General features: G+C 47.7%; 2 protein-coding genes across 5 annotated transcripts in view; one reads left to right on the forward strand and one right to left on the reverse strand.

Moving 5' to 3' along the window:
• Window positions 1–24,229, reverse strand: part of FABP6 (fatty acid binding protein 6) — a 75,687-nt gene that overhangs the window by 19,318 nt on the left and 32,140 nt on the right. The window contains exons 7-12 of one of the 4 annotated variants that reach the window (XM_075441967.1): window positions 18,343–18,453; window positions 15,915–16,019; window positions 14,866–15,041; window positions 12,877–12,966; window positions 8,870–9,030; window positions 7,057–7,312 (exon numbers count right to left, since the gene is read on the reverse strand). In XM_075441967.1, the coding sequence (XP_075298082.1) occupies window positions 8,989–9,030; window positions 12,877–12,966; window positions 14,866–15,041; window positions 15,915–15,981 (375 nt within the window). In that variant the 5' untranslated portion in view covers window positions 15,982–16,019; window positions 18,343–18,453 and the 3' untranslated portion in view covers window positions 7,057–7,312; window positions 8,870–8,988. Of the gene's footprint in view, window positions 1–4,936; window positions 7,313–8,869; window positions 9,031–11,687; window positions 11,792–12,876; window positions 12,967–14,865; window positions 15,042–15,914; window positions 16,020–18,342; window positions 18,454–24,229 lie in introns of those variants that run through there. The other 3 variants (XM_075441966.1, XM_075441965.1, XM_075441963.1) reach the window with 3 other exon arrangements.
• On the forward strand, window positions 1,472–6,905 carry CCNJL (cyclin J like). Its single transcript, XM_075441958.1, has 5 exons — window positions 1,472–1,594; window positions 2,288–2,498; window positions 3,948–4,247; window positions 5,778–5,937; window positions 6,743–6,905. The coding sequence occupies exons 1-5, from the start codon at window positions 1,532–1,534 to the stop codon at window positions 6,903–6,905; spliced, it is 897 nt and encodes a 298-aa protein (XP_075298073.1). The 5' UTR covers window positions 1,472–1,531.

The raw sequence follows: 24,229 nt of genomic DNA on the forward strand, positions 1-24,229 counted from the left end.
GGGTCAGTACTGGGCTCAGCCTTGTTCAACTTCTTCATCAACGACCTGGATGAAGAGTTAGAATGTACCCTCAGCAAGTTTGCTGATGACACCAAACTGGGAGGTGTGGTGGATACACCAGCAGGCTGTGCTGCCATTCAGCGTGACCTGGACGGGCTGGAGAGTTGGGCAGAGAGGAACCTGATGAGGTTCAACAAGGGCAAATGCAGGGTCCTGCACCTGGGGAGGAACAACCCCATGCATCAGTACAGGCTTGGGGCTGACCTGCTGGAGAGCAGCTGTGCGGAGAGGGACCTGGGTGTCCTGGTGGACGACAGGGTGACCATGAGCCAGCAGCATGCCCTGGCTGCCAAGAAGGCCAATGGCATTCTGGGATGCATCAAGAGGAGTGTGGCCAGCAGGTCGAGGGAGGTTCTCCTTCCCCTCTACACTGCCCTGGTGAGGCCTCATCTGGAGTACTGTGTCCAGTTCTGGGCTCCCCAGTTCAAGAAAGATGAGGAGCTACTGGAGAGGGCTACGAGGATGAGGAGGGGACTGGAACATCTCTCCTATGAGGAGAGGCTGAGGGAGCTCGGCTTGTTCAGCCTGGAGAAGAGAAGGCTGCGAGGGGACCTTATAAATGCCTACAAATATCTGAAGGGTGGGGGTCAGGAGGATGGGGCCAAGCTCTTTTCAGTGGTGCCCAGCGACAGGACAAGGGGCAATGGGCACAAACTGAGGCACAGGAAGTTCCGTCTGAACATGAGGAAGAACTTCTTCCCTCTGAGGGTGACGGAGCACTGGCACAGGCTGCACAGGGAGGTTGTGGAGTCTCCTTCTCTGGAGATATTCAGACCTGCCTGGACGCGGTCCTCTACAGCCTGCTGTAGGTGACCCTGCTTGGGCAGGAGGGTTGGACTAGATGACCCACAGAGGTCCCTTCCAACCCCGACCATTCTGTGATTCTGTGAACCCCGACGGTGAAGCCTGAGCCCTGTGGCCACACGTCAGGGTCCCGCGGCATGGCAGGAGGGGACCCGACCCACCAGCCTGGGGTCCGTCCGACGGACGGGGACCGCGGGGCCAGCCCCCTCTCCCTCTGCCCAGGCTGCAGCCACCGTCCATCGCCGTGCGAGGCAGACCTTGACTTCGGGCCCCAGAGCGAGCCACGCTCCTGCCGGCCCCTGCTGCCAGAGGGTTCGTGGGGGCTTCGGGTGAGGGGTCTCGCCCTGGGACCCCCAAAACGAGGGACGGCCGGGCTGCCCGGGGTGGGGGTGATCCCTGGGGATGCTCCCGGGGCCTCCATCGCCGGGAGCCGCTCTCTGTGCCCCGGGCTCCGGGGCTTTGCCGGCGTTACCCGTCCCGGGGGGCAGTGCCCCCGCCCGGGGCTGCCGGCTGCTGATTGCGGCCAATGAACGCGGGGGGGGCGGGGCCGCCCGCGGCGCGTGGCTGGAGCGTTCGGTGGTCGCTGCGGTAGCGACGCGGGGCGGGGCTTCGGGGCCGTTGCTCTCCCCGCAGAGCCGCGTCCGGGCGGGCGAGGGAAGGACGGAGGATGGAGCAGCAGTGGTGGCGCGGGCAGCTGGCAACACAGGTCCACCAGGCCCTGAGGAGGAAGGTTGGGTCCCGCTCTCCTCCTCCTCCTCCTCTCGGCCCGCGGGGAAGGGCCGTTGGACCGCCCGGGGGGGGACGGCTCGCTGCGTTCAGTGCCCAGAGGATGCTGGCGCTGACCCGCACAAGACCGGCGGGCTGTAGGGTGCGGGGAAACTGGGTTGGTTCTTCTCCAGCGGGCAGACGGGGAGGTGCAGGCGCGGGGCAGGGATGCAGAGGAGCGGACAGACGGGCGGACAGGGCTCGTAACGGCTCTGCTCGAAGTCAGCGCATCGTCTGTGCCCGGGTCGGGCACCCAGGGAGATGTCCGGTGACGAGCGGCACCGTCTGTGAAAACCTCGCCTAACAGTCCAGTTTGGGCGAACAAAATGAAGACGGAGTCCTGCAGGAGCAATCCTCGTGGCCGAGAAGTCTGGTGCTCCGCAGAAGGCGGCAGCAGCAGCGAGCTGGCCCTGGGCTGAGCTGTACTTGGCGGTGTTTGGCCGCGTGCTTCACGCTTGGAGCAAAGCGCGGGGGTGACCGAGGCGTGAGCAGCTGCCGGGCAGTCAGGGCACGCAGCGGTCCTGCGCCGGTGTCTGTGCCCGTCGTAGCGCTGGGGCTGCGAAGCGTGTGCCACGGCAGGCGGTGGTGTTGGGCTGGGATTCCAGGCACTGATCCAGCACTTCTCTTCCCCCCACCCCCTTTTTTTCCTTCCCCATAGGAACAGGAGTTGCCCATGTATACGGCTGGTTCACCACAGCTTGGGATGCGCCGATGCTTCGTCAGTCTTGTGATGGCCCTCAGCAACTGCTGCGGTCTCTGCCTCACGGCCCAGCACCTCGCCATCCGTTTGTTGGACCTCTGCATGGACAGCTACAACATCGATTTCCAGCAGCTGCAAGTCATTGCATTTCTCTGTCTTCTCCTAGCCAGTAAGTTGGCTGCTGTCTATGCAGGCTTTTCATTCTGAGCAGAAGGTTGTTTTCCTTCCATATCAGGTGCTGTTTGCTCTGGGCTAACAGCTTCCACCTACTTAGGGTAAGGCTTCACCGAGCCCAGGTCAAGGCACAAAGCAGTCTGTTAATTAACCGCTCATCTGCATGGCTCGCACTGTGGCTCCACATGCTGGTGTTAACGTGCAGAGGCAGTTTTGGCAGCTGAAGCTGGGTCGTGGAAGGGGACAATGAAGATCGGGGCTGATGGGGCAGGGAGGAAGCGGCAAGCCTGGGAGAGCTTAGCTCCAAGGAAGAGTTGGTAGTAGGGAGTGACACCTGTGGAACACGTAGCCTCTGCTGGAGGTCCGTCCTTGGACAGTCTGTGCCTCTGTTCTGTCACAGAATCACAGAATCACAGAATAGTAGGGGTTGGAAGGGACCTCTGTGGGTCATCTAGTCCAACCCTCCTGCTGAAGCAGGGTCACCTACAGCAGGCACCACAGGACCTTGTCCAGGCGGGTCTTGAATATCTCCAGAGAAGGAGACTCCACAACCTCCCTGGGCAGCCTGTTCCAGGGCTCCATCACCCTCAGAGGGAAGAAGTTCTTCCTCATGTTCAGACGGAACTTCCTGTGCCTCAGTTTGTGCCCATTGCCCCTTGTCCTGTCACTGGGCACCACTGAAAAGAGTTTGGCCCCATCCTCCTGACACCCACCCTGCAGATATTTGTAGGCATTTATAAGGTCCCCTCGCAGCCTTCTCTTCTCCAGGCTGAACAAGCCCAGTTCCCTCAACCTCTCCTCGCAGGGGAGATGCTCCAGTCCCCTCACCATCCTCGTAGCCCTCCGCTGGGCACGATCAGTTCCTTGCAAATCAGAGCTTTCTTGTACAGGGCAAAAGGAACGTTTGCTTCTCAGGGCACTTAGTGGATGTGTCGATGACGCTGGAATGCACACGGCTTGTTCTGGGCTCCTGCCGAACAGACAGGCACTGCTGCGTAATGCTGAAGTTTCGGCATTGGCATCCACTTAGCAAACCACCTGGAGCATCTGTCAGTGGCGCTTGCTGGAAATCTTCTCTGCAGCCAGCGCCGTGCAAGGGGAGGGAAGCGAGACCGGTGCCTCGAGGAACTGCAGTCTGCCCCTGCAGACTTAGGAACTCTGTTCCGAGGTGACCGGGAATTTCTCCTGCCGTACAGGAGGCCCTTCCACAACAGTTACGCATCTCTAGCATCGATGGCTGCAAAGTGCAAGTAGGCATGTTGGTTAAGGTAAAAAACACTATGCAGAGCCAGAAGCTGTTCAGGAAAGAAGGTGATGATATGTGTTTGCCCCTCAGGACATGGGGTTGCTACTGCTTTTCCTTGCTGGTTGTGGGAGTGTTCCCTGGCTTTTGGACACTCCATCATAACGATAAATCTTATCTGAAAACCATCTCTTTTGGCAGGCAAATTTGAAGAAACACCAAATAAAGTTCCAGATTTGGCGTACTTAAATCACCTGGCACACACGTTCGGCATGAATGTGGCACTGAACAACGAGGACCTGCTGAGCATGGAAATGCAGCTTCTGAGAGCCTTCAACTGGAACCTCTGCCTGCCAACAGCAGCGCACTACATTGACTACTACCTCTGCGTGTCCGTTGGCGAGAACGACTTCCACCATCACTGGCCGCTCGCCTCACTGACCGAAATCAAAGATTTTCTGCGGAAATACGCATATTATTTCCTTCATATGTCAGTGCAAGGTAAAAGGCTTAGTTTTACGCTAGAATAATCTTCTGTTTGGCAAAACGCAAAACTCTGAAAGAGATAAGGGCTTTAAAGCTTGTCATAATATTGGTTGCACAAAACTGTCTGTGCAGAATTCCCATTTTCCCTCCAAAAACCCCCTCAAGCTACCAAAAAAACCATATTCCCCCCAAATGAGCCCATTTTACAGCAGGACATGTCACCTCGATTTCCATCAAACTGCCAAAAAAACCCCATTTTCCCCCCCAAAACCCCTCCAGCTACCAAAAAACGCCATTTCCCCCGCCAAATCCCATCAAGCTACCAAAAAATCCTATTTACCCCCCAAAACCCCCTCAAGCTACCAAAACCCGCCATTTTTACCCAAAATGCGCCCATTTTACAGCAGCACGTCACCCCGATTCTTATTAAACTACCAAAAACCCCCATTTTCCCCCCAAAAGCCCATCAAGCTACCAAAAACCACCATTTTTAACCAAATTGCACCCATTTTTCAGCAGAACATGTCACCCCGATTCCCAACAAACTACCAGAAAACCCCATTTTCCCCCCAAAACCCCCTCACGCTACCAAAAAACGCCATTTTCCCCCCAAACCCCCCCTCACGCTACACAAACTCGCCTTTTTCCCCTCAAACGACCCCGTTTTGAGCCTCGACGCCTGCCCCCCTCCCCAAAAACCCCATTTGTCTGGAAAGCACCACTCTCTCCCTCCTCCCCGGTGGGATGGGGAGGAGAATCAGAAGGAACAAGGCAAAAACTCGGGGGCCGGGGTGAGAGCAGTTTCACAGAATGGCAAAGGGAGAAGAAAACAGCAACCAACACTACTGGTAACAAGCACACACACCATGCAGGGTTCTCACCACCCGATGCTCAGCTGGCTCCTGAGGAGCAAAAGCCCCTCCTGGAGCCAGCTCCCCCCTGAAATACTGAGCCTGGCATCCCATGGTGTAGAATGGCCCCGGTGATTGGCTGCTTGGGTCAGCCCAGCCAGCTCCTGGTGAGGATTAACTCCAGCCCAGCTGAACCCAGGACAGAGTCTTGTTTAATGATATTTTTTAGAGGCGCCTGTGCTGCAAAGATACGTTAGATTTAGAATGATGGGGCTTTGAACGGTTTGGTTGCAGCATCGCTTCCAATGTCTGCTCACGTGAGCGGCAGTGAACTGCAGCATCCTCGGAAGCTGGGCTCAGCGCTAACGGAATTGTGTCTGGAACTGTCAAAACCCAACTTCTGTTCAGCTCAGACCACTCTACAAATTTCAGCACAGTCTGCTTCGTGGCTTCTTCCGAAACAAAGGAAACTCTTGTGAAGCCTTGACAGGAGTTACGAGCAAGCAGTACAGAGATCTTCAGGCAAGCTTCACCCAGTTTGGAGAGACTTCTTCTGGTCATGAGTTAATACTCAGAGATGTGTGGAACAAAGTTCTCGATTTCATTTTGTCCTGTTTTGCCATGTATACGCATCACGGGGTCACTGCAGTGGTTAGTAAGAGTATAATTCTTGCTTTTGTTTTTTCTTTTGTAGATCACACTTTCCTCCGTTTTGCTCCGTCTCTGATTGCTGCAGCCTGCGTGTGCACCTCGCGTGTCTGTGTGCGGATTTCTCCCGCCTGGACAGCAGACCTGGAGTTGCTCACGTATTATTCCTCGGAACAGCTTGCCAAATGCGTGGATATGATGTTCACGTAAGAGCCGCAAGAAACCTGTTTCTGCTCTTAGGAAGATGTCAATACTCCTTTTTTTTTTTAAAAAAAAGTAATTGTTTAGCTAGAATTAAGACAGTATAATATTGCATTGTTAACCTCCACCTTCACTTTGGGGAGAGGAATAAAAGGGGAAAAAATCAGGTCCCTTTACTAAGTACTGTATTTTAACAACATTTGCAATGCGGAACGGAGAGCACAATTCCATGTTCATTGCTTGCTTGTAGTGCTTGTCTGTGCGACGGGATGGAAGCTTTTACAGATGGCTGATGACAGCTTTTTTCTCTGTTTCCTCATTGTACCCGCAACACACTTGCGGCAGAGAGTCACCCCGATGTATCTAACATAGAGAATACAGCAGGGAGACATTTCAGAGCTATCCTTTGGTTTTTGTCCAGCAAAGGATATGGCTATGGTGCATCAATACTGGGCTGGTATGTGAGCACATACAGTTTTAACAGAAAATATAAAAAGTTCAACAGAATGACTCAGGCTGGGAGTGATGATGGACCTTCTGAACGTCTGCTTGAAGCAGGGCAAACTGAAGTCAAATCAGACCAGTCCATCAGTAAAACAATACCCGCGATGGAAAATGATCCATAAACCTGTTGTTAGTGTGTGAAGCTCGCAGCAGGAGAATTAGAAATTAATTGTGAGAGCAACTGAGGATTACCGGATACAGCTAGGGCCCAAAAGCTGAAGATGTACCCCGACTGGTGAAAACTTTGGGGTATATCCAAGCTCTGTGAACTCTCTTTGATAAAATCTTGCCTGTAATTTGTTTCAGAAATTACGTGAACGACGCCAGAGAAGCCAGGAACATCTACCAGCAAGTCATGCTTCAGCATCAAGAGCAGGAAGCGGTGGGCAGCCTGAGCTGTGGAGCCGCTGCTCCACACGGGTATGTGCTGGCGGCAGAAAAAGGCAACGTGACGAGTGTGCGTGTCTGAGCGAGAGCCCTCAGCGAACGGAATCCTCGTGGCTCGCTGTTCAGAGGACGCGGATCTGGACCCACGGATCGCTGGGACTTGAGTGCCTTTCTGCCGAGGGTTGTGCCTTTGGCTCTTGCTGAGACAGAGAAATAGAAATTAACTGACATACCTCACTGAGCGTCACTTTGAGAGGCATCCGTGTAGAAACCCTGTAGAGATTACTTCCTTCTAGCCTTCAGTTGGCGATGGGGCAGAGCTGGACGAAAGCTGGTGCTGAAGAGCTATTTCAGGCTGGAGCATTTGTTGAATTTCTGGCCCAGTAGCAATGGACGTAGAGGATGTTGGTGGAAAACACGGAGCGCTCTCCTTCCCTCCCAGTGACGCGCTGCTTGAACAGGGGCAGCTGATACTGCTGGCAGCTTCTGCTAAAACACACCGAGATTGGTATCAGTTAAACATGAACTTTGTTTATGCAGAAATCTGTGTGTAGAACACTTTCCATTTTCTGGGCACAGGAGCGATAGTTCAGGAGTAAGACTTTATTCTAAATGGAAAAAAAGAAAAATGGGCCAGAAGGCTATGAAATTCTTTTTGACTTCAAATTCTCTGGGACTCTAAATGTGGTGCTGCTGAAGAGCTCACCACTCTGCCTTCAAATATTTTAGAGACAAAACCAAAACCTGAAGTCATCTCTTAGGTCTTTAACATGCTGCCGCTTTGGAGACTGGAGATTACTGTTAGTAAAACTGTTCATGAGCTTTATTAGGGATTTAATGTTACTCGAAGAAATCCTCTTGGAAAAACTCTCGAAAGGTTCCCTGCCTTCAGTTATTTCATCTTTTGGGCTCAATGACTTGTGGCCATAGTTCAAGCTCAGGACAGAGGAACTGGTGTTAACGGGGGCACAGGCAGGGAACTGGTGAACTTTACTGTGAAATTCAGAGTTTGCTTGCAGTGCCAGGCAATGCTGACTTCGTCTTTTAAATGCTGCCCTGGCATTCTCTTGGCAAACGCAGCTGGTACATTGCAGATCACACTGGTTGTTTGCAGTGAGACATGGACCTACTGTCACCTACCCAAAGGGTTCTTTTTCAGCTGACACCAGAGCTGGTGGCTCAAAAGCCGGTATGGGCTTTGCTTTCTGTTGATGCGGGTATTTACAAGACAAGGACTTCTGCAAATGCGAACCTTTAGTTTTGATGCCTGCGACCACTATCGGGGATTTCTTTGAAGGCAGGACTCTCGCTTTGTCTTTTCTCTGAAGGGCCTCAGCATAGCGATGCAAGTAAAGTGCAAAATGCTTTTAAGGACTTAGGGCAATTTCTTCAGAAATTAGTCGAGAAGTTGACAGAACTGAGTTCATCTTTTATTCTGTTGGCTTTGTATTTATATTAAAGTTTATTTTCAGAAGACTTTGGTGTATTTTTTATGATGTCATTTGACAGAGATGAAGAACAACATACATGTGGCAGTACTGCTGTCTGGTTTTTCTTTGTTTTTTAGCACCCTTACAATTCACGTCGTGCAGTGTTATACTTTGGACTGCCATCGTGGTTAATTATGAAAATACTTGCTAAGTTCCCAGTGAAAGTTTCCAATAAATAAACATGCACCCTTTTTTTTTTTTTAGCAGTTTCTCCTTAGCTTTTAAGAGCTGACAGAGAATATACTTCTATACATTAAAAATACTTGCTCTGAGTCCTCGTAATGTTTTACAGAAGAGTGGCAGGACAAATGTGATGGAAAAGCCATGCCAAACAATCAATTGTGAAGGCTTAGGCAGACCAGGAATCTGGGTGCCGCACAAGAAATTAGGTCTTCTTCCAAGAACATGTTGGTGTACACAGATGTACAAAGTGGGATGGGGAGACGGGTGAAGAAACGGGCAAAAAACGTGCAGAGACAAGGCAGAGACATAAAATAATGTAAGAAGGGATTGTTCCAGCTCACGTGGCCAGTGTGTCTTGGGGCTGCCACCCTACCTGTGGCAACCGAAAGGCTGGCGAGGAGCACGTGGTGGTACGTCCAGCCTGGCTTCTGGCGACTGCATCTTCTAGGCAGGAATCAGCCACCGGTTCCAGGTTCTGCCTGTGCTGTTGCATCATGGGCGCAGCTGGGGCAGGCGAAGTCCCAACAGCAGGCTCTGAAAGGGAAAAGTTTTGAATGCTTTAAATGTGAGTGGCAAATCCCGTACACTGAATGTCCAGGTAAATGCTCTTCCATGTGACTGCCACCTTCTTTCTTGTGTGAAAACTTGCCTCCTCAGGAGGAGCAAACGGAGAAGAGTTCAGCCAACCAAAAGTCACTTTTCTGATGACTTGTGGATGGAGGTGCAGAGGTCCATGCAAAGCTGAGTTAATTTTTTAACAAATGGATGCAAAACTTCCCACCCCGTGCTCGCGCTGCTCGATGCTGTCGGCTGCAGCATGGTCATAGGTCAGAATTTTTACACACCGATCAACTCCTACGTCCCCGGCAGACTTTGAAGTGAGAAAGGCTGCTGCAAAAGCAAACGCAGTGAAACGTGGCTGGGAATACAAACTGGGCTATGGCACCAGGTACCTCCTTACACGGGAGGACATTGCAGATGTCATCAAACAAATGAGAAAGCCAACATTAAAATTAAAAAACTGTCCTAGTGAGTCCCGACGAGAGCTGAAGCTGGGATGCAGGTGGAAGAAAGGGTGCTAGTGCTCATCAGGCATCAAAGGCTAAAATGAACTTACTTAAAAAGGTCTACCAGCCGCAGTGCGCTGCTTTTTCACCCAGGGAAGGGAAGCTCCTGCCGTCTCCCGAGCTGCGAGACGGCCACCACTCGGTGTGCGCAAAGCTGTCAAAGCCACCGCGGGATCCTGTTGTTTTAGCGAGTTTTACACACTGTAGCCAACAATTTAAAGTTGAGATGATGCTCTTTGATCAGTGTAATCAGCTCATCAGTAAAGTGTGCAGGTGTCGCTCAATAAAATTTAGCGTAGTGCTATTTCTCACTGAGAAGTCTCGACGCTAGCAAATGCAGGCCAAACAGATGGATTCTTAGTGATGAGTCTGCACAAGTTTTTCCTTTCCCCCCCCCCCAAGGTGTTTATTTTGCTCTGTGCTGCCATTTCAAGACAAGCCTGAAGAATGTCCTCATGTTGAAAAGGCAGCAATGCTCTTTTCTCAGGTGAAAGCAGCCTTTGCATGCTTTCTAGAGAGCCTCGATAAAAATCCCACCCTTCCATTCACAGCACTGTCGCCTGTGTAACACGGAGTTACTTGGTCACATGCAGCAGGAGAGAACAAAACGTCTCAGCTGCACAACGCTAAACGGAGTTGCTCCTACAACCAGTTAGTAGTAGCTGCTCCCCTTTTGTTTTCAAGGCAGGGCATCACCATGTCACCAGCATCAGCTCCCTCAGAGCGGGTTCTCGTGTGAGCAAATGGTTCAGACAAAACACCCCTCCCCTCCCCTTAGTTCCAGTATAAGCTTTAGTTTCGTGTAACACTTGTCCAGTGTTTACCTGTGCCTGTCTCTAGAGGTCATTCTGTGTAGGTGGCTGAGCTCTGAACAGGACGGGCACGTTCTAAACCTAAATGTTCAAGAGGTCACAGGATTGTTCACAGAGGAATGTACTAGCTGACTTGAACTGAAACGAGGAGCCAGCCTGAAGAGATCCCTTGCTACTTCTCAGTGTGACCTCGTCTAACTGAAGAGGTTGAATTTCAATGAAATTCTGTGAAGCTGGTAGAGCTGTTTGTTGCAAGTACCAAAAGAATGTCTCAAGATGGAACAGGTTTCAGATTTGACGCGTGTTTTTCTAATTAAGAGTTCAGCATTATGCTTTGCCTTGCAAACAGAGTGAGCAAGATATTGAGCTCGTAAGACATGTGCAGCCTGTTTGGGGTAAACTGGCAAAGCCCGGATGAAGCCTTGTTGCAGCTGGAAAGCTTCGTAATCTCTATCAAGGAAAAATGTAAGAAGTAATTAAAAGCCTTTTTAAAATTCAAGATAGCTGAAATGATTTGGATTATCAATGAACCGCTGTGTATGCCAGACACGCACCCCGGCTAGGTACTGACAGCTTGTGAGGGCAGGCAGCTGGCTGGGTCCAGAAGGCAAGGCAGCTGGAAAAAGGGGGCTGAGAAGGGAAAAGCTTTGTGGACAGGGTGCTGGCCAGAAGTGATTTGGAAGACTGAATCCGAAAACCGTTACATTTAATTTCTGCTGTGTTCAAGACAACAAGTTTTCACATGCAGTCTATGTAAATAACAGGATTGCCCTGAGAAAATAAGATGCTCCAAGGTTTCCCACAGGAGTCTGTCTCTAAAACCTCAAATGTCCTCTAAGAATGTGGGTCAAGAGGAGACACCGATGAGAAAACCATGGTAGCAGTACAAAAGCATATCTCTTAAGGAGTGATAAACTGGCTTTCTCTTCTTTTCAAGCTGCTAAATTTCTGCCCTCCGACCAGCAACAGGGCTAAAGACTTTCATCAGGTTTTGCATTTGGATGGACGCTCTGGGCAGAGGATGGCCCTATTCTCTCGACAGCAGCTGAACAGAGCTTCTGTTCAGTAGGTGGTAGCCAGCACCTGAATGTGCCCTGTGTCATATCCTGAAACACTTAGACTGGGGCAGCATCATTAAATGCTTTGTTGCCCCTTCTGATTTTTGCATTCTGGTTTTCCGAGCATTTGTCAGATCTTTAGGAATGGGGTAGGCATTAATGTTGAGGATAAGATTACCCCGAAAAACAATTCTTTGTGTTTGCAATACAAAGAAAGAGAGAGGGAAAGACAATCAGCACTCTACTTCATTTACTTGTATTGTTGTTTATTTTTAGTGCACTGGAAGAGACTGGCTTTCCTGCCTTAAGCAATCCTTTTGCTGGTCCTTTTGTAGACTACACCAGAAGCAGTAGAAATCTGGAATAAAGAACAAACCAAAAATTTGGTTGAACAGTGTCATCAGAGCTTCAGCGTGACAAATGGAAAGAGCTGCTGACTGGCTCACAGACCCTGTCCTTTACTCAAGCAACGTTCACCCTTTGGCAGAAGACATATCTAGAAAATGAGCTGAACGTCCTTGTGAGCTCTGAAATGCACCGTGCAAGAATACTCCTACACCACAAGCACAACTTCCAAACGGGTTTAGGGCTAACCTCAGCGTATCCTGCGTTAGACACGGCTTTGCCAACTCCCAGGTTATCAGGGTTTTAGACAAGCGAGATAATTGTTCTCCAAAAGCAATGAACGATCGACGCTCTTACTTTCAGGGAGGGCGAGCGTCCTTTCTTGATTCAGAGAGTAACTTCCTTCTGGTTAACCTCTGCTGAAGATGCGCTCAGACGTACGTAACTGGCACAGACATAAGCCAGTTCAGGGAAACTTTTGAGAATCAGAAATCGTGATGTTTGACATTCCTACCTCTTTCACAAGTTTTACTATAGGTGTTGTAGTTTCAGTAAGTTTACAAAACTGTCTTGCCATTTTGTTGATAGAACAGGATACTACTTGAAATCCAACCTCTTCTCTGTTTCGTTTTGTTTTTTCCTTGTGTAAGACTAAGGAAATAGAACTTTATATAAACATGTAAGTAGTAGGTGAAAAGCTTTATATATATTATTTACTGTTTTTGAGGCACAGGCACAGTGAATACAGTCAAAGACGTGGCAGCTTGGGAACATTTCTGTCTGAACATTCCAGTCTTACAGCTATAAAACTGTGCGTCTGTGCCTAGGATGCAACATCTACCTTTCAAGTTTATCAAAAATACATGACAAAAAGTTTGTTCTTTTAATTTTTGGATTAAATCTGCACAAAATCGTAGAAGATAACCTAGAGCAAAGGAGAAAGCTGTTTAATAGTTCTGCTTTACTTTATCTCAAGATTTTTTCTGAACCTCAAAATTTTAAGCCTGCTGCTCTTGAGGGTTTTTTTTTGTTTGGTTTTGGGTTGGTTTTGTTTGTTTTTTTTTTTTTATAAACGAACCTGGATATCTGAGAACTTACCTCTACTAGCTTTCCTCCACAAATCTCTGAAGTATGACGATAGTTGGGAAAATCAGCTACTATTTTCCCGTCTTCCATTTTAACAGTTGCCTGTAAGAGAGCAAGGTTTAATGTTCCCTGGAGTGACTGGCATTTATATCATCAGATACACTGCAAACGTCTGTGCACCTGATGCTTAAAGGTCTTACTTTTAAAAGAGTACACACGCAGCTTCACGAACAAGACTAACACTCTTGTGCTTTACTTTTTAAGTGCTCACAGTTTAAACAGAAAAAGATTTGTCTAGCAATACATGAAAGTTCCATATCTACACAATATTAATTCATAGCTCTAAAAATGATCTGGCTACAGATTATGCTTCTCATTCAGTCCTCAGTGATTTATGTGGTTCTCTTGTTTTGACAGGGAAGTAAAAGGCTTGATTGTATGAACTGATTTTGAAGTAGCATTCTTGGAAACTAATAACCTGCCTGCAAGCAGCGCACAGGTCACTGCGGACAGGCGATGTGGATCTTTACCCCAGACCCCGAGTTCCACACCTCTAGCTACGTTAGGATTCGCCTCGCTCAGTTAAGTGCAGGTGACCGTGACTGCAGTGTCTGCAGCCACCCCTCCGTGCTACAACGCGTGCCACCTGCGGTGCGAGCGGCTTCTGTGCGGAAGCAGCGTGCCAGGATGCTGCTGTGCAGATCACAAATACTACCGCAGCTCAGCTGGCTGCCACAGCTGGGTGAGCCGTTCCGTCACAAAACCAGCCTGGTCTGTGTAACTGGTCAGTCTCGCCTATGCTTTTAGTAACAGGTAAGCCAGTCCTACTTAGAGGAGAAAAAAGTAATTTCCAAAATGAAGAGAAGAGTGCACATTTTTTACCAGATGCAAGGAAACCATCTTACTCGTTTAGGTATTCTTTAGTGACCCTATACTAAAAGGCAGCAGCTTCTCTACCGAGAGTCACTTACTCTGCCTCCATCTTCGGCTGCTTCATAGGCTTTGGGCTGCGGAAGTGCCCAGGACCAAAAAAGAAGACAATGGAATTTGTAATATTTCAAAATTGTGACGTTTGCAATAAACTGACTAAGTAGAACTGTGTATTATTCTATCCGTTACGTTTCACAACGATTTCTCAAAGCCAAAGATGTGGGTTTTTTCCTCTCATAATCAGAAAGGTACGACTGCAAAAGCATTCTGGAAATCACGCACTGCGATCACTGTTTTCAGTTTGTCACAGCTCCCTGGTGCAATTGCTGGTGTTCCTGTCTCTTCAGGATGTCTAAAGCATTTATCCAGTAACCTACTGCAGGGTTCGGGACTCCTCACAAATGCAGAGTTTAGCTGTCCCAAACTGTCTAATCCCTTTGAATAGACGAGAAATGAGTAAGGTAAGTAGAGCAACCATTTTACAGCAGCTTTTGTATCCCGGTTTTGTCCATGACAGGAACAGATCGATGTTGTGTAATCTTCCTTCTCACTAGAGGCTGCTTAAGTTGCAAGTTGTTCTGTACTTCCAACAAGAAGGAGGATACAGAGATTTGTTTTACCCCTCTTCACTTAGCACAGTCTTTTGTTGGCCGAGGCACAGGTGGCTTCAAAAGGTGAGCGGTGACAGGCGTGGGCAGAGCTGGGGATCGCAGCACTCCCCTCGGAGCGTGCTGCAGTTGCTGTCGCTGCTGGACAATGACACTACGGCCAGCCAGCTCTTGAGAGTTTTAACGAGCACTATGTTTGCTTGAGCTGCGACACCAGTAGATGCTTGACACTCTACCCTCGTTCTTTACTAGTACGCACAGTTCTGAAGCTCTAGCTCTCTTTAAAATCAGATTTAGATATGTTGCTAGAGGCATCAAGAAATGAGGGGAAAAAAATTATGTTTCTAAGCTATGACAGACGAAAGAATCAATTTAAGGAAGATGTCCTTGAGACAGATTTGAATTTCACCCTAAATCAAAAATCAACTGAGACAGCATAGAACTTAAGAGCTAAATTAGTTACCTGGAATTTCTTGCCACCCATTGTCTCCATCTCTGCTTCCTTGCCAATGGTGAATATGTTGGTGGTCGTGCGGCCTCCTGGGAAATGCTGTATCCAGGTGAAGTCATTTCCATTCTGCACCACCTCAGTGACTATTTTGCAATTCCTTCCCATTTCAACCTTGTCACTGGAGAGACCTTAATCAACAGAAACACAGAGTTTATCAAATCTAATAGCCTGCCAGCTGTATTTGAATTGAAACATCTGATAGTATGCTTGTTCTCAGACATCGATGTCTGAGCATCTGATTTGTTTGGGTTTCTTTCTCTTTTTTACAGCAGTATCAAAGCTCTCAGTTTAAATTACTGATATTAGGGAAGATATAGGTACATCAATACATTTGCTAAAACAGTAAGTTTGGTCTTACGTTCTTTTCCCTGAGACATGGTAGACAGAATAAATATATATACACAAAGTATATATACATATTCCCTTCTACTTAACCTACACATGCAAATGCGTGGAATTTAATGTGTATGAACTTGGCGCCTCTGCTATATAGCTGCACATACCTATTTACTCTTCGTTCTTGATTTTTAAATAAATGAACACAAGCACGGACCTTAGGCACACAGATCAGTGTCCCTAAGGGACGTTGCAGGGTCACAGTCTTCTGTTCGCACAGTCTTCTCAAAGCATTCACAGAAACCTCTGCCGGTATAAGATCTTGCCACGTGCTTTCGTACTACATTTATACTCCCACCAATGACTACTAAGGACAGGAAAAGCGATCTTCATGATCATTATACTGCACAGATCTTGGCCCTTCCTTCTGCTGCCACTGAGAAGGAATCCTTCCACAGAACAGGACCATTTCCTGCGGCTGACAGAGCTGCTCATAACAATGAAACCTGAATCTCCTTCCTCAAGTGCGGAGCACTCCTGCCAGTCTTAGCCCCTGTCAATCTCCGCACATTTCAGTAAAAGAACCTTTTTTTTTTTTTTAAAAAAAAAAAAAAGTCTTTTAAACAAATTTCTAACCTTTAAGACTTATGCCAAGACATACTTACCAATCTTCTTCACAAAGTCATCATAGTTCTCATCGCCTTCGAATTCGTATTTGCCTGCGAATGCCATGTTGCCCTGGTGATGTGGCTGGCAGAGCAGAACAGCAGCTGGAACAAAGAAGAATGGATAAGTGCAGATGGCCTGAGGCCCTCGCTTTTATAAGCCAGCCCAAGCTGTTCAGCCCACCTATACCCACACCCCTCGGAAATACACTTTTATGATCTGTGTGAGTCACCAGCACGGATGCCGTTGACCTGTGAGAAAATCAAGGCTATCATTCAACTATACATCCTCAACAATAATCTGGAGATCAGCACAAATCAAGGACAAAAGCTCAGTTTTGATTTCAGTGCATATTTAAACAAAGTGATACATTTCTACTTTGGAGATTCCACTGATTTTGCAGTCAGGATGGAAGACTAGTAAAATATGTTATAATGACACAGGGAGAAAATGACTTCAAAGCAGTGTCCTGAGATCACAGCCTTGCTCTATTTGGAAGCACACCCTATAGTAGTTAAAATATGAAAATATGAAACAAGCTGCACAGATTCCCAAGTAATTCTGGTAGGATATGGGCAACGACAAGATTCTGGGTAAATTACCGCACCTGCACATGTCCTTATCGCCGTTGATTACAGAAAAAGGAATTATGGTATGTTTTGCACTACTCGGATATAAAGTAGGTTAGATTAGTCCGTGGCACCATGTTCCCATACCTTAATTGATATCAAGAGACAAATAGTGCTTTGCATTGCTTAGCAAATGTTTGCACAAACTAGCAAAAACATACTCATTTTGGAAAAGCTGAGCTCTGATTTATGTGAGACAACCACATGTTAAAATTCAGGGAGTCTGCTGGGTCATTTAGGATGCATACAGGAGATGTCCTGTGCCTAATGAGTCCATTGCCACGCACAGATAGCAGGGTAGGAAATCCCCAGCTGCTGCGTATTGGCATAGCTCCACTGGCTGAGGATACAGGCCAACAATTTTTAAACCGAATAAAAACATTCCTGGGATTTAGGGGAAAATGGTGTCACAGATTGGAATTCTATTTTAATTAAAGTAATAAATTTGGGGAGGAAGTGAAAATCTTTTTTGCCTAGTTTTATAAAAGTCTGGAGAAATACATAACAGCATTCCACAAGTTTTGCTGTATGCAAAGGGGGTTCACTTTCTTAGAGACAATTAATTTAATCCCAGGTGCTAATGCAAGAATATGTCTATGCAGAGTCAAGAAACTGATCAGGAGAACAGGAACACAGGCTGGGTGATCACAGAATCACAGAATGGTAGGGGTTGGAAGGGACCTCTGTGGGTCATCAGTCCAACCCTCCTGCCGAAGCAGGGTCACCTACAGTAGGCTTCACAGGACCTTGTCCAGGAACAAAAAAATGTTCAAAACCATGGAACACAAAGGTCCACTGAACTTCACCACTGCTCTCCTTGGTATACTTTCAAATCATCCTCCTCTGTGTACCCATTTCTGTGCCTCTAATTCACAGACTCCTCTGTGCTCCACTCTGCTAGAGAGGGAGAAAAACTTCAGTCATGGGATGAAACTTCAGTAAAATGTTAACTATCATAAAACATGGTACATCCTTACTGTGAAACTAGACATATCAGCAGCACTGCTACATCTAACAGTTCTGCTGCCCACAACGCTGCCTTTGGGCTCACACCGTCAGCTGAACGCTCCCTCGGCCCGTGCCCTCAGCCCTGCGTGTTGGAGGGTGCAGCGTAGTTTGCAAGCTGCTCCCCTGCCTCCTCTGGGTCCTCCTGCGGGCTCACTGACCGGCTGTGTCTTGACACAGCCTCACAGACTCGGGGCTGGGTGTAGATTGGGTTATATCAGCATTAAATGGAAGAGAAGCTAGAAATACGACAGCCTGTACCCAACTGCTTTGTCACAGCACACCAGTGTGCACAATAACTCCCTAAATTAGTATCATCGGGAGGGGGAAGAGGGGTTAAGGTTTTATTAAGCTTAAATACATGTGCTGTACATACATACATATTTAATGGCATATTACTCATCAGGGTATGTTGCAACTCAATCAAAACAATCCTCTCCAATTTGTATTAACTTTTTATTTTATTTACTGAGCTGCTTGCTTTTATGCAAAGCCTCTGTTGTAAGTTACACAGCCCTTAAACCAATTACGGAACATGCAGGGCATATGAGGTTTGAGCATGGAAATATCTCCTATCTTAGGAAAATTTTTGCAATTTCAAAACTTTTCCTTCTGGGAAAAAACGAGAGGGATTCCAGATGCTAGTGAGAGGGATCTCACTGATGGGTGAGAAGTCAGAATCAGGTGAGAAGGGGACTTCTAACGGAAAAGAATTTTCTGACCAGAAAAAGCTTCAGAAAATTCCCAGTCAGTTTTGTGAGAGATTATACCTGCGGACTAGAAAAGATCTTACCTCACATTTATTAGTTGGGAGTTTTTATTCTTTCTGTCTGGGTGGGTTTTTTTTAGCTACTTCCTCTTCTGGAGTCTGAGAGAAAGTAACTTCAAAATCTTACACCTTCTTCTGAAAGAAAACACAAAACTTTCAATTAGAGATGTGCTTTTTGAAGCTGACAACAATCCTTTACAACTACTTGTTTGGGCGTATGTTCCTGGCAGGAAAACAGTTCCATACAACAGATGCAGAAAGTGAACGGAGTGAAGCATAACAAAGTCACGGCCAATTTGTAAACTAGAAACGGAACAAATGTCCGAGGAATTACTGCCTTCCCACCCCTAGCCCTCCACTCTCCCCGTGTTTACCCAGCTTTAAACTGCACCATGCTGTGCAGGGGCTGCCCGCATTGTGCTGGAGTTCATGACGCCACAAAAGCCATACCATCTGCTGTCTGCGTGCGATTAAAAGGATGTCTCCATGCTTGAAACAGAGGACAGCCATACACTTTCCCTCTGTAAACGTTCTCCGTGTCCTGTGATTAGCATTCAGAACACAGGGCTGTGGGAGAACAGCACGAATCTGGGGGTTGCTGTATCCATTACACATACAGAGGATTCAGGGAGGGAACAGAGAAACCTGTGTCGTGGCCAGTGTTTCCTTTGCCCTTTTGATTTAATAGTGTCCACAAAATGATTCTGACTGTCCCAAACCCATATTTGACACTTCATTTTTTTTAATTAGAACTCCTTCAGCTTGATCCCAAGATTGCTGAACTCAATAGCTGATTGTGCAGGAGCAGACAACTGAAAAGGAAACTTTCTTTATCAGCTGGACCCAGATGCTCCAGCCCTATCTACATAAAGAAAAACAGCATTAGCATGGAAAACAATGAAGTGGTTGCACATACGTAGCAGCCTCCGTTCTCACTGCTGTGGTAAAGCTAAGTAGATACCAGCCAAGCTACAACAGTGTCAACTCTATGCTGTTAATAGAGGCAAAATCCCTACTCATTTCAGTCCCACACAGATTCGAAAACACCATTTAGAGGAACACATCTCATACACGAGAAAGCTGAAGCACTGTGAAGAAGTGACCTGTCGGAGCTCACGATGACGCAGCCAGTAAGAACTCCTAACTCCAGGCATCAACCCAGCGTCCAGAGGATGGCATATCAATTTAAACATTCTTTTGCTAACCAAGCCCTTAGAAGCAAATGCGTAGAGCTCTGGGCGCCCAGTCACTTTCCAGCAGTCGCCCACGGAGTGTTGCACTCGCTCCACTGCCAGGCTGTGCAAATCCTTACAGCTCCTCAGCACGACCTAAGGTTCTTGCCGTCTCCACGTGGCTGTATACCCCGAAAGGTAACCGAGCGGTGCCTGGGGAGGGGGAGACTGGCAAGACTGTCCTCAGGTTAGCTGAGCACTGATGGCCTCTGTCTTGTGCTGGGCTCTCAGCACTCCAGAGACACATGCGTAACCCCCTGAAGAAGGTAAATGAACTCCAGCCATAAACTCTTCTGTTTACACAAAAGTTTCTCAGGGACGATACCACTGGCGTAGTAACACCACATGGACCTTGGAAGACAGATGAAACTGGATAAGAAAAAAGCCACAGGTCTGTGAAGCAGGAAAAAGATAATCAGATTATATGAACAGTACTTGAGCCTTTATGTTCTCTATCTCTGAAGATCCAATTATATTAATAGCTTTCTTGTGATGAGATATAAAAATGCTGACATCTACACAACTATACAACACTTACGGCTTGCCTGCGGAGGGGCACAGAGCCAGCGTGTGGTACAGTCAGTGACCACTGAACTTCTATTTGAGTGGGTGGGTCACTCTTGCCACACACGGAGTGTGAGTTCATTCACCTCCAAGGAACTGTACGTTACGCTGTGCGTGAGGGTTCCAGGACAGGATGCAAACCTCCATCCAAACAATGAAGGTAAGGCTCCACAGCGTTAATAAATGTGCTTGCTCTGGCTGGTTGCTCAGGATCAGAACCAGCTTAGAACAAGTTTTTAGCAAACGTGCCGTCACCTGTACCAGTCTGGGCAGGGTTTCCAATGGGCACTGTGAATTCGCACCCATGTTTCTGCTCACCTGTTGTGAAATAAATCCTTATTTTCATTCCTGCCATATTTGTTATAGTACGTAATGACATTCGATAGTGTAATGGGAAATGGAGAACTTCATTAAGTAGCCTTCCAAATACTGAGTCAGGACAACATTTGTTCCAAGAATAAAGGGATGGAGGCCCTCTGACTTTACTGAAGTTACGGTCACTTGCACGTCTGCTAAGGTTAGTCATCCATGTCCCTGTCTTTTCAGTCTCAGCTAGAACCAGTATCCGTTTAATGACCTTACACTTTGCTTTTACAATAATTGTGATTTCCCTGCTCTTCAGAGCTGTGAGCATGTGATGTTGCTTTTGCATACTTCTACAGCAGTGCTTCACCCTTAGTGGGCTGGGCATTGAGCTAAATGGTGCAGAGAACTCCAGAATTCACCAGTAAAAAACAACCTGAAACAAAAATATCTATGTCTATGTATACATGTATTTAAAATACATTATGTATATTTAATCCATTCCATCTACCACAACGTAGAGCCTGCACGCTGCTGCAAACAACCTTGGTTTTGTCACACTTCGCTTACCAGAACTCTGTTGAAGTCCAACTGAATTAACAGCTATCACTGAGACAAGTGCAAAAAGAAAAGATATTTCCCTGCCCCAAGGAAAGAATCGCGACAGAGAAAGGCTAAAGAATGAAAAGCTTCAGATGTAAAAGCTTAAAACATCTTTCAGAAAGTGGCTGTTATCTTCCATGTACTTGGCACTATCCACCATCTTCGGGGGAGAAGGATGCAGCCGTTAGTGATGCAGGTCAAAGAAAACACCGTTATGCTACAGGCGCCTGCACGTGCCACCTGATGCCCGCCCCCAGGGCCCACACGCCAGCAGCGCGTCCCGCTCCGAGCCCCTCCGCACCCAGGCTCACCCCCGGCTTCAGCTAGGGCATGCCAGCGTCTGCAACCAGCCCCACACCACTGCGCCATCGCCACGACGAAGCACCGAGCCCCTCGTTCTCTGACTGTAAATAAAGATAATTCCCCCCTGAGCTGGTTATGATCAGCTCAATAAGAGGCACGTTAAATGTATCATTCATATAATATATAAAAATATATCAGTATTTATACAAGCAATCATCTTCGTATGTTTTGTTTTGGGACAGAGCTCTAAATGAAGACGATTTCCTCAGCATTGGTTTATGGCATCACTGGCATAGGATACAACACTAGCCTTTGGGTAAACACAAATACATTGTATTGCTATCTTGGCAATCAACAAGACAGGGGACTGCTTCGTACAGATTTAATTAAACAATAGAGATCAGAGGCCAAACGCTGGCTCCCCCAAATTCACTACAGAATTAGAACTAGAATCATCTACAGTCGAACTAACACTTGCACACAATTCAATGAATCTAGCTCCATGTGCAAATGCTATTTGTGGCAGGCTGGCATTTGTGAAACCCACCGAGCGGCGTCAGCTGCTGCAGAGGAACATGAGGAGGGGTGTGACGCTCAGGTGGAGCAGCGCTGCCCGCAGACGGAATGCAAGAAACAGCGTGGCCTTCTGCCAGGTCTAAGGGGCACAGGCTTTTTATATTGAAAAATATAAAACTGAGCGGGGGGGAAAAGCCCCCAAACAACCCAAAACCATGCATTCACAGCTGGGCTTACCTAACTTTGAAACCCAAGTCGCTAACCTCAACACAGAGTAAATCTCGTATTGGGATGCTATTGGCAGGACTGTGGGCTGCAATCAAGCTGCTGGCTACAACCAGAAGTCATGCAGAAAGGCTCAGCGCTGCATTTGAATCTATCGGGACGAGGTGAGCTGCAGCTGTGGGGCTGCCGTAGACAGTCAGCACGAATAAGCTGTCAAAGACGTAAAACTCTTGTGGAAGCTTATACCCAAAGGAAAAGTTCACTTAGAAGCGAGCAGTTAACTCCTCCTGTCTCCCAAGTCAGCTACCTCTGATATGCAGAACAGCCGAGCCTTCAGATGCTAGCAGGAACAGAGGGAACTTTCAGGAAGCAAATCAAAGGCCTCGGATATCTTTGCTTCCAGAACTGACTTGCCACAAAGTCATAAATATAACGCTTTTGCATTCTTTTTGTCATGTCGGAGTCACCCTGCCCTTGAGTGTCTCCCAGCATGCTTTAAAGTTTATTAACCTTTGAGACGTGTTGTACAAAGCCAGCCGAGATACACTCCGAGACAAACGGAGATAGGGGAAGTCATTCCATTAGCCAGTGAACTCGGCTGCGCGACTGTCTTTGAAGGGGTTTTACAACTGGAAGGCAATTGAACAAGGAGCGCAGATTCAGAATAAAAGCAGGAACTCTCCAGTGAAAAGAAAGTTACGCTTAATGATTCTTTCACAATGAAACTTGTTCTGGAAAGCTTGTAAATTCTTAATACAGCTGTATCCCCCCATAGTAAATGGCTAATGATTATTAATTCCTCTGGTATTCAGAGTAATCATTCATAATGAATTCACAATGAACTCATTTGGTTTTAATGTAATGTGTAATTCCATGGGAGTCCTATTATAACGTTGCCTTATTAAGTATCCATTTAGTATAGTACAAGGTGTTACTGTTCTAAACCCACGAGCAGTAGAAAAGTAATTACCAACAAGATGTGGCTGAATTATTGAAAAGCTTATGCTTGTGCAGAGTCCAAATATTTAACAGAAGCGCACTAGCCAGCTCTCCAGGACTTCTACAGACGACACGAAGGGTGGGTGTCAGGAGGATGGGGCCAAGCTCTTTTCAGTGGTGCCCAGTGACAGGACAAGGGGCAACGGGCACAAACTGAGGCACAGGAAGTTCCGTCTGAACATGAGGAAGAACTTCTTCCCTCTGAGGGTGACGGAGCACTGGAACAGGCTGCCCAGGGAGGTTGTGGAGTCTCCTTCTCTGGAGATATTCCAGACCCGCCTGGACAAGGTCCTGTGCAGCCTGCTGTAGGTGACCCTGCTTCAGCAGGAGGGTTGGACTAGATGACCCACAGAGGTCCCTTCCAACCCCTACTATTCTGTGATTCTGTGACACAGTACAGGCTCTGCCCTTGCCCACACAGGACACCCTGACAGGTAGGATCTGCTGAACGAAAACAAGAAAGAAAAGGGTCCTATCAGCAGCCCAGAGAGAGAAACATTTGCAGGGGAGGAAGGCACAGATCTTCCAAAACGCCAGTATTCTGGGGACTCTCTAAGGGGAAATTTGATTATTTCCTGCCAAAACACTCTGTCAGGAAAACCTTTGGTCTGTTTGGATCTCCAGACAGGCAGTTTCCAGAGAGCAAGACAACCAAGTGATTCCTGCAAGCCGTACAAGCTGGCATAGCTTCCCCAAGCAGTGTTTGGTTCTGCTGCCCCTGCCTGGTGTTCCTGATCTCTGAGCGCTACCTCAACGGGACTGCTGAGGTCTGGTCTGGGCAACTAAAAGACAGAAAACTAAACCTAAGGCAAAAGAAAAGAAAAAAGCAGTGCTTAGTTTCCAGCTAGTTTCATCAGTTTTCAGCTGACTGGGTTCTCTGAGTTGTCCCAGTTGCACGGCCAGGCCCTGCCAGTACGAGAGAGAGGAGAGGACGACGAACGGCACCATCGTCAGCAACAACGCCTATCCCCCTCGCTGGGCTGGCAGCAACCGAGCCCACGCGGCGACCGGGAGCAGCCCGAGGTACGACAGCGCTGCTGCAATTGCTCGAGCGATTGCTGGCTGTCCTTGAGCCACCTCCTGCTTCCCGCTGGCACAACCGCTCGTGCAGCAACGAAGCAACCAGAGCGGGGGCCCGATCTGAATTAAAAATACCAGAGACAACA

Source organism: Opisthocomus hoazin, chromosome 23, assembly GCF_030867145.1.
Source record: "Opisthocomus hoazin isolate bOpiHoa1 chromosome 23, bOpiHoa1.hap1, whole genome shotgun sequence".
NCBI classification, from domain to species: Eukaryota; Metazoa; Chordata; class Aves; order Opisthocomiformes; family Opisthocomidae; genus Opisthocomus; species Opisthocomus hoazin.